This window comes from Terrapene carolina, unplaced genomic scaffold (assembly GCF_002925995.2).
Source record: "Terrapene carolina triunguis isolate 2854851 unplaced genomic scaffold, T_m_triunguis-2.0 Scaffold21, whole genome shotgun sequence".
In the NCBI taxonomy this organism is placed as follows: Eukaryota; Metazoa; Chordata; order Testudines; family Emydidae; genus Terrapene; species Terrapene triunguis.
Genome location: NW_020664372.1, coordinates 5,417,870 through 5,428,427, shown reverse-complemented (window position 1 = coordinate 5,428,427; position 10,558 = coordinate 5,417,870). Strand labels below are relative to the sequence as shown.

The following is a 10,558-nucleotide window of genomic DNA, read 5'->3' as shown; positions in this document are numbered from 1 at the left end:
GGAGCGGCGAACCGCGGCCAGTGGGAGCCGCGATCGACCGAACCTGCGGACGCAGCAGGTAAACAAACTGGCCCGGCCCACCAGGGTGCTTACCCTGGCGAGCCGTGTGCCAGAGGTTGCCAACCCCTGTTCTAAATTGTGATGCATTCAGATTCTTGAGCACAGTCTTATTCTTCTTAGTGTATGCACGACATGCCTCAGGTGGCACGTGACCAGAATGTATCACGAAATTCGCTGGTTGGATCATTAGCTTGCCTGGGCTGGGTACTGACATAATGTGAGCCAGATAAGTACCTAATATAAAGAGATTAACCATCAGAAATCTGATATTTACCAATTGCTCCAGTTTCTGCAGTGTAGTCTAGGGGCTGGCCTCTGCACAAGGTGTCTGTGAGACCTCTCTGTTGGGTTGCAACCCAGATAATTCCTCTCAGAAGATCCTCATATTAATTAATTCTTAAAAGCATGGCCTTCAGGCTTACTCCAATTCAATTACCAATCTGCAGCTGGAATCTCATTCAGATTGTCTGGCCTGGTGCCATTCCATGGCACACACCTGGTGCCATGGTGTGGTCCTGCAGGCACCTCACCCTCAGCTTCCGAGGTTCTTGAAATAACTTGTTCACAGGCCAGAATACTTAAGTACTCAAATATTCTTATTTATTTTGTCTTTTTCAGAATACAGACTTTGTCCCCCCAGTTCCAAATTCTTCTTCTTTTTGGGAGCCAGTGCTATGACTTGGGCAAAGTCTCTTCTCCTTGGTTCAGGAGTCCCACATCCTTCTTGGGGCCTATACTGTGATTTAAGGCCAGCTTCCCCCAGCCCATCAGTAGCCAGGTTCTAGCTCTGTTTAACAGATCTCCTCTTGGTTCAGCAGCCCACAGCCTTCCTACGGGGGCTGTGCTGGTAGATATTCTCCTTTCCAAGCTGTCTGCCCTCTCTCCTCCCCCTCTGACTCTCAGTTTCTAGAGGCTTCTCTCTTATCTCCACCTTGATTTAGCCACATGACGTGCCTGTCCTGTATCTGATGATTTTCCCCACCTGGGAGGAGAACAGAGGGAATCATAGGTGAGCCTGGACCTATTACTTCTTAAAGGAGCTAGTCACCCTGTGACAGATTGCAAATTCTCTTTCCTTGCTTGTAGATAATTATATTTGTAGTGTCTTAGTACACTTGTTTTTAATATTAGTACAGCTTCAGGATAGCCAATTTTGGCAGACTTTCACTGGTTTGGTAGTTATGAAAGGAGGTGGGCCCTGCTGAATTAATCTCAGAACTACATGGGGAAGACCATTCTACAGGGTGGGACTGCCAGATATACTGTGTCTATTAACTTTAGTTCTGAGAAAAATTTCTCTCTCTCCCCCCCCCCCCCTCTTTTTTTTCCCCCTCTCCCAATGAAAAAAAAAAAAAAATTCAGCTGGTTTATTTTAGCCAATTGAGCACACTAAGTATTCGTATCCTGAGGCAATTTATGCTGCATTGGACCTTCAGTAGTAATTTTATGTTGACTGAGCAACATAACATTTAATTGTATAGTACCTAACCATGCCAATAATGATGGATAATTAATCTCTTGTGGAAATCTATCCCCTTAAAATGGTCTTTTTTTCTTTGTTTAACTTTTTCATTTTTAATTCTTGTTTATTTACAGATGCTGGATTAGAAGTGAAAGTAAAAGACCCTCCAAAAGGGATGATACCACCTGGAACGCAGCTTGTCAAACCAAAAGCAGAACCTCAACCAAACAAGGTTTGGAGAACTAAGAATCCAAATAACTTGGATTCTTTGTATATTTTGGTGGGTTAAAATGGTAGTTCTAAACTAGACTAATTGCAAGTCACCTTTATGTACTGAATGCCCACACACAAAAAAGGAGGGGAATTTCAACGTGTTTCTAGTTAACCTCTTTTCCTCAAATTGCAAACTCACGCAGTAACTGGCTTCCATGTGGTTTGACACCCAAGCATGCAGATCATTGGTGACTCCACGCCTGTCATTACACAGCACTGAGACGGTTTACAAAAGGAATGGTAATGTTTTTATTCAGCACTATGATTTATATGAGACACAAAAGAATTTAGAGAGACTTCCACATTTATGTTTTAGTAATCCTCTCTTCTCTGTCACTGGAAATAAAATCTTATATTTGTCTGTTTCCCTCTCCCTGAATTGTGTTCTCTACCTCCTCTCACATTTTCTCTATTCTTTCTCCTCTAAATTATTTCTTCCCCAAGCCCCTTTTTTAAACGTACCCTATCTGTAATTTATAACTTTCCCTCATTGGCCAACCCTCTACACATGCTCACATAAGATTTTGAAATGTCACCCACACACCCTCCCTCCCTCAGCCTTGTGAGCTCGGGAAAAAGAGAACTTCAAGTTGGAACTGGCCAGAGATGTGAGCCAGCCAGTGCAGAAGCAGTTTCAGCAGGAACCTATATCCACTGATGTCATCAGACTGCTCTACAGCTTTTACACAAATGTTCTTTCTCCTATGCCGATTGGTTGTTTGCTACTTCTCTGTCCTTCTTCCCTCAGTGTCTTCTCTGTCATTTCACCTGCCTACCATGCTCCTTTCCTCCTTTTTTCCCCTATCCCCCTTATCTTCCTCCCCATCACATCCATGAACTCTTAAGTATTCCATTATTTCTGGTGTAATGTTATACTTGTGGCTGCAAATGTGGCTACCAATCTATCTGAAGAAATTCCAGCATCTGCCATGTCGTGAAGTGCACTGGAGATAAGCAATTCAGAGGGAGATGAGTGAGCGGGAAAAAGCAACTGTTCTAGATACCCAATGGGGTAGGGAATGACCCTTGCTGTTGTCATGGATCATTTTTGACAAATGGTTGCTCAAACTAATATCCAAAGAACTTGCTCTGGACTTCATCTTGGATCCATTGAGGCAGATTCTGCAGAATTGAAAGCCACCAAGACAGCCCCAGAAATTTACAGATGTGCTCCTCCTCACATTTTATGTGCCACAGAGAGAAGCCTTTATACATCTTCATTTTAGCATTTTGTTTTGAGGTATCCTCCATCTTTTTCATGGTTCTAAAGATATTAGGCAATCTGAATGGTTTGCCAAGCATTCAACAAGTGCATGAAATGTCATTAGTTGCAAATGCAGACCCTTTTATCAGTCTTCATGACCCTGCCACTGGGAGAATTTAATTACTTCATTTCAGCTGAAGAGAGACACTTGTGTCTCATTTAGACTGAATCAAGGGTTTCTTTAGAAAAGAATAAAATTTACAAAAATGACTGCAAGAGGTTGCAGAAGGAAAGGACAGATTACAGGGTGCTGACAGTAGTAAAGCATACTAATCTATATAGGGATGCATCCCTTCTGTATAGGGATTGATTTGCAGTCCTGACTTGTTTTTCGTGAGCAGATCACCCTTTTTGGCTGAGGCAATCTAGAGATTTATTTTGGACAAAACATTCCATTCTCAGTGGAAATCTTGCTTGGTCTAATTAACAGTAAAGAACTGGAACCAGAAAAGATTAAAATAAAATATTTTGCAGAAAAGCTATGGAATCTTCCAATTTCTTAACCAACATGACTAATCCTAAATGTACCTGAACCCCAAAGCGGTTGAAACATGGGTGACAGAACATGATTCTGAATTCATTTTTCCTTTTCTAGTATTTAAAATGGAAGGTCCAGATTTCTATTCTAAATCTTCGTTAGTGAAGGTTGTCAGTTTCATCCAGTCCTTGACCATATGGATACTCAAAACAAGTACCTCTTTTCTATGATTGTGGTGGTGATCAGAGTAATTGAATAGGCAAGAAATTCCACACTACATTCCATCAAGGGAATCCGTAAGGACAGATGCAACCTGTGGATCCTGCTTCAGTATGTTTGGTGCAACCATGAGAAGAACAGTATCAGTAACTAACTGGATCTGAGGGCAGCCAAACTGGTACAGTAACATATTTTGATGATTGTGCACTCATGTAGGATACCAGAAAAGAGGAATAAGAAGTCAGTTTCTAATATTGGAAGCAAGGAAATTCTCCTCATCAGCAGAAAAACTTCTTATGCTAACTGTGTCACATCTAGAGGGAGCTCATGAGTTAAGGGGAATTGTAACCTGAACAATAAGACCTTCTACTGGATATCCTCCATGCTGCAGGAACCTCAGGTAGACCTGTTTGTATCAGCCCCAAACAGGAAGTCAGGGAAATACTTGTCTAGAATGAGTAACAGCAGGGCTCTGGCAGTGGATGGTACACTATGACAGGTGTGGACGCCTCAACTGCTGTTCTCCCCTCCCCCTCCCGTCCCCCAACTCGTTTATTTCCAAAGGTCTTATAAAAATATTGATATTCCTTGCCACACACTTGAGTTGGAGGCCATGGTTCTCCAAAAATAGACCAGATATTAGTTTGAGGACCGTTAAACTTGATGATCAGAACATACTTGTAGATAGGGATTGATTCACAGTCCAGACCTGTTTTTCATGAGCACATAAGCTTCTTTGGCTTAGAAAACCTAGAGCAGTTTTGGACAAAACATCAAAATATTTATAGCACCTTTTTACAAAACAAGCAAAAACTTTCATACTTGACGATATGGCTTGGAATCAATATGGAACAAAACTCAATGAATTGACAATGTGCCTGACACTGTACTAGACACAAAATGGAGACAATATAATGGAAACAGACAGATGGTGGGCTCCACTTGGAAGCCCAGGGCATGTCTACACTTACCAGGTATCGATGCTGCGGGGGTTGATTTAGTGGGTCTATTGAAGACCCACTAAATCGATCGCAGATCGCTCTCCCATCGACTCCGGTACTCCACTGGAACGAGAAGCATAAGGTAAGTTGACGGGAAAGTAGACACCACAGTTAGTCGACCTAAGCTACATCGCTGGAGTTGCGTAACTTAGGTTGACTTGCCCCCATAGTGTATACGAGGCCTCAGAGGAAGAAATAATTTGAAGATTTTTTTGGATGGAGGGAAGAAGGGGTTATTGGAATATTTTATTTGGTTCACTTCTTGTGGGCTCCATGGAAGAAGTGAATGGTCAGAAATAACTTTTAAATTAAGAGAAGAGCTGTGGCTTGAGCACTGGTTGATGTAGAGGACATTCAGTACATAGGGGGCAGAGTGGGGGAAAAAGGAGACTAACAGAGCATTGTGGCTGGCATCATGGGCAAAGAGGAGGTCATTGCTGAATCAGTGGAGCCTTCTAATCTGTAGTATATTGTAGTTCCTTCAGTCTGTCAGCAGTTCTAAACCTCATTTACTTCTAACTACAGTTAGAAACCCTGAAATTGGCTGCTGCAGGGAAAACAACCTCTCCTCAGTCATCTGCATATCTCTGAGCCATAGTGTTAAATCCATCATAGATTGTGTCTCCCTGGAACTAAAATCTGTAATTCCAAGATTTTACCCATCCACCATTTGAATCGTTGCACTCCTTCACTTTTTGGGTGCTAATACAGCAATCCTAGTTCCCATAGCTTTGGCAACAAGTTGGGGACGCTGTCAGTAGTGAATTAACACCGCATTTTAAGAAGATCAATGGTGTTATGAGAATTACAACTTAGGTCAACTTACAGCAGTATCTACACCGAGTGTCTCCCGTAGACATCGCTTCGGTTCCTTGGGGAGGTGGAGTACAGACATCAACAGGAGAGCGCACTCCCATTGACTTAGCATGTCTTCACTAGACTCGCCAAATTGACACTGCTGCATTGATTGCAGCAGTGCCGATTTAGCTGGTAGTGTAGACATGGCCTTTGTGCTGCCTGCTGGAAGAGAGATCTTTCTTTAGATCCCTTGAGGGAGAGGATTGCTAATATGAACAAAATGCTAAATATAGTATCTTGAAGTAAACAGATGTACAGAAAAGATGTAAGGATCATATTTTGCTTTAATTTATTACTATTTTCTATAAGGATTTTTTCAAATGAAAATGTTTGTAAAAAGCATTACAAATACTTTTAGGAACTTAATATAGTTTCTTTTTAAAAGAAGATTAATGCACTTCAGAAGGCTTAAATATCTTGAATACTTTTTTTTTCTTATCAACATGATTCAAAGGGTCAGTAAAGATTTTGTGTTACAGTATTGTCAGTTTTTACATGAAAAGTTTGTTGATGCTGGAAAACTTAGTTTTAAAATATAGATTGCAAGAGTGAGGAAGAACACACTCCTTAGACTGTATGTGTATCTTAAACCACTAAGCTTCAAGAGTTTAAATTCACCCAGCATAGGGCAGAAATCTGATAGTGGGGTAGGTTGGGAGAAGAATGGCAGTAAGAAGATTTGGGTGCAATAGGGACTATTGCAAATCAAAACAGCAATAAGGAGGGCCTGATGTAAACTTGCTATGAGGAAGGGATAAGCAACTGGATGGTTACGGCACAGATACAATGAGGGATAGCTACTGGCTTCAGATTGGTGTTTGAAACATTATTTAGCCAAATTTTGACAGATATCAATTAGAAACAATATTTCACCAAAGCTGTAAAGTTGAGATGCTCCACCAAATAGAAACTATAGTGATCTTGGGCTGTACAGTTATTGCGGTTTATGGACCCGTAAAAAAAAAAAAAACCTAACATTGAAACTTTAAAGAAATAAAATGTGAAGATAATTCATAGAAATTTCTGATGTTCTTATGTTCATATAATAGATGTTGTTTTAGTTGAGCATAGTTTTGCTATAAGATTTTTTTTATCCGTTATAAATAAAAACGGAAGCTTTATACAGCAGCCATGGGAAACTAGCAACAAACTCTTGAGACTGCCATCTTATCACTGTATCATTTCAGAATCTGTTGAACCTATTTCTGTATACTCTTGAGAATTCTCTTCCAATTTTTTTCTTCCTTACTGTCTGCCTTTGCCTTTCTTAGGTTCGCAAATTTGTGGCCAAGGACAGTGCAGGGCTTCGTATCCGTAGCCACCCTTCCCTTCAGAGTGAGCAAATAGGCATAGTGAAAGTCAATGGATCCATCACTTTTATTGACGAGGTAATTCATAAGAAACTGCTGTTGGAAAAAAAAGGGGTGAAGATGTAAATAATCTATGTAAATAAATGATCTAATTTTCATGTATAGACATTGCCTTATCTGTAATTTAAACAAATGTGCATCAAATATTTAGATTTTTTTATTTTACATCAGTCCAGTTTTTCAAGATGTTATTTTACTTATTTTTATTATTTACTTTTTTTAAGACTCCTACAACAGACCTTGAGACTGCAGTCTGAAGAAGTGGAGTAGTAATAGTAAAAGCTCATTATGTTAAATGTTTGCTATGGTATCTCTAGGGATTGGCTGTTCTAACATTTAATCTATATATTAAACACTACATTAAAATTTTGAAGTTGTAGAAAGTATTTTCATGAATCTTTCATTTACATTTCTGAAAGATCATAACATTGTGAGTAATTGTGCATGTACTGTCCTTATAATGTAACTTCATATTTAACTGAAGTTATAAAAGCCAAGGTGGTGCTGATGCAACATAAAAGTGAAAGGTGGGGAGAAGTAATTTTTATGAGAAAAGGCCTGACTTTAATTCTTAATGAATTTTTCTAGTGGTTCTTTTTACTTTCGCTGCCTAGTACAAGTGACTTTCACAACTTAGCTTTTTAAAACGTATTCTTCATACTGCTTTGGCATTCTTTGCTGCTTTAAATTCCTCAACACTCTTCCCTATCTTTCCATGTCTCCTACCATAATAGCAAAGAGCTTATCTCTAATGTTACCATTGCTGCCTGGTCTGAAATCTTTTAGTCCTTGCTAGCTATGTATTAGTTGCAGGAAGGCATGGCTCGTTTTTGTTGCTTGTTTCCCATAGATCCACAATGATGATGGTGTATGGCTGAGACTGAATGATGAAACAATAAAGAAGTATGTTCCTAACATGAATGGTTACACTGAAGCCTGGTGCCTCTCTTTTAACCAGCATCTTGGCAAGAGCCTTCTGGTCCCCGTTGATGTAAGTAAAAGGTGCCTTTGAAGAATACTAGCAGTACACTCTGTCCTCATTACAAGGTTTTCTTTAATTAAGGCTGCAACTGTTCAGTCCTGAGGTAAACCACACTGTACTACATATTGCCTTATATTTGTTTGAATTCTTCAGGGCTACTGTGTAATGAGGGTGGAGTGTAGAAAGGTTAAGGCCCTTTATGCTAAACATTCTCTCCCCCTCTCCCCCCCAAAAAAAAGAAAGGGGAAAAAAAAGAAACAAACAACAAAGCAGGGGCCATGACTATAATTTTGCACAGAGGATCAATCATATTAGAGAGTATGTGGTCTGCACCAATTGTTTTTTATACAAGTCTTAAACTTAATTGTTCATAACACTGCCCATTGAGGCTGTGATTTGCACACATTAGCTTAATATTTATTTGTTTTATAGATGGGGAGGAGTTTTTCATTTCATGTTTGGGTCCTTTTAGTCTTTTTCAGAATATTATTACACCCATTTTATGGCAATGCAGTACAATTGATAAGCCATCTCAGGTGAAATAGTGGTGTTACTGGGAGTAAAAATTTTACACTGTTGGAATGCTCTTTAGGTTCTACTACTTTTTCATTGATCAGTCTCTGTGGATTTCACAGTTGTCTTCACATTAGCCAGCAATGTTTTGCCATCAAAAGATTTTCCCAAAGTTTGAGGGAAAAAAATCATGTTAATGAATTTATAATAGCAATAAGCAAAATGTACATGTGTAGCTTTAAGAAGAAAAACACAAGCACTAGAATTTGAAAGTAGACAGTTCCTTCTCTTGCTTCATAGTATCTAAATGTATACATCCGTTACATCAGGAAACCAAAACCTTTAGATTTTTCCTTCTTGCCAATAAAACCATAGGTTGACAGAACATCACCTTTATTTTGGGATCTTTCCCAATAGAAATCATATCAATGGAAGTATCTGTAAACACACCGTCTTCTTCGAGTATATGTCCCTATGGGTGCCACTGTAGAATGTGCACTTGCCTGGGTGCTCTCAGTCTGAGATTTAAATTAGTAGTATCCGTTCCTGTGCATACAACCTTGAGCTCCAGAGCGAGAGTTTATAGGGAGGAGAGGCTCAGCTGCCACTTCTGTACCTTCTCAGATGCCTGCAGCTTGAGACGAAGCAACTGTGGTGTCCACTGCTTCCTAGAAGCTTCTTCTCTTGCCTTTATTTTACTTTAGTATTTAGTTTTTACTTTAATATAGTTTTGGCTTGGGGTGTGGGGTGTGTTGCCACTCCTTCCCCTAATGTCCAGCTAGGACAGATTCCTCAGTCACTTTGCTCAGTGACCTAACTTCGGGGGTATGCCGAAGGCCCCAGGATTCAAACCTTTCCAGTCTTGCTTTAGATGTTTCCCCTGGAGCAACAGACACTCCAGCTATCACTGGTGTCTCAGACATTCAAACATCCCGTCCATGTGCAAGGTTGGCATGAGGTTTAAAAGCAGATTTCTCAAAGAAAGAAGAGTGATGTTGGAATGTTCCCTAAGGACCAAAGGCAGGGCCGGCTCTAGGTTTTTTGCTACCCCAAGCAAAAAAAATTTTGGCTGCCCCCCACCCCAGCCCCGGGTCTCCCCCCCCCCCAACTGCACCCTCCTGCTGCCCCAGCCCTGGGTCACTGGTAACTCGCTCCCAGGGCGGGTCATTCAGCAGGAATTTTGGATGTGCACAGAACACAGACAGGATTGGTTCCCATATGGTTACAGAACTGCAGTAAAGTGGAACAATTTTCAGCTTGTGTGACTGGAGGATATCTGGATGCATATTATAAGACTGTCCTATATAAATGAGGAAAAGTTGAGGTGCCTTTATTATTCTTTTGTTCCATTCTTTGTTTCTATGGGGAATGCACTATCACGGTCTTCCTTTTAAACAAATAAAACTAAAACTTAAAAAAAAAAAAAAGCAATGGCTGTTGAAAATAGCAATTCCAGTCCTAATAACCACTGGGAAGCATTTCTTGCTCAATTTATTCTACCTTTTCTACAGCAAGTTACAGTGGATCAGTATGTTTGATTTGGGGGAAATGAAGTAACAGCTGCCCAAACTGAGCTTGAGCACTCCTGAATTTTGAGGGTGTTCAAATCTGGAAGGCAGGTGCTAGATTCCCTTTCTGAATATTAGCTATATCTGGAGAGGAAAAGTCAATTTCTGCTTCCATGGCTCAGAAGTGGAAATCCTCCTAAGTGCCTGGTACTGTATCTAAAGCTGCCCAGGTCCAGAGCCTCCCCTCCCTTACTTTTCATTTTAAATTCTAGTGGGATCCACATACCTCCCTTGCTAGGCTTCAGATAGAGAGCTGCACCGTCCATTTAGTCCCCACAATTCCTTCTTTGGGGGAGAGCCCAGGGCTGGGGCGGCAGGAGGTGCGGGGGGGGAGGGGGAAGCGCCCAGGGCTGGGGCAGCAGGAGGTGCGGGTGGGAGGAGAGCCCAGGGATGGGGTGGCAGGAGGTGCGGATGGGGGCCAGAGCTGGGGCGGCCGGGGATGCGGGGGGCGGGGGGAAGAGCTCAGGGCTGGGGCGGCAGGGGGCATGGGCGGGGGCGAGCCCAGGGCTG

The 10,558-nt window shown here is 41.2% G+C and overlaps 1 protein-coding gene across 1 annotated transcript in view; it reads left to right on the top strand.

The window, feature by feature from the left end:
* Positions 1-10,558, top strand: part of MYCBP2 (MYC binding protein 2) — a 407,094-nt gene that overhangs the window by 278,391 nt on the left and 118,145 nt on the right. Inside the window, exons 50-52 of the mRNA XM_026662219.1 lie at positions 1,657-1,754; positions 6,887-7,003; positions 7,836-7,976. Of these exons, the coding sequence (XP_026518004.1) occupies positions 1,657-1,754; positions 6,887-7,003; positions 7,836-7,976 (356 nt within the window). The remainder of the gene's footprint in view (positions 1-1,656; positions 1,755-6,886; positions 7,004-7,835; positions 7,977-10,558) is intronic.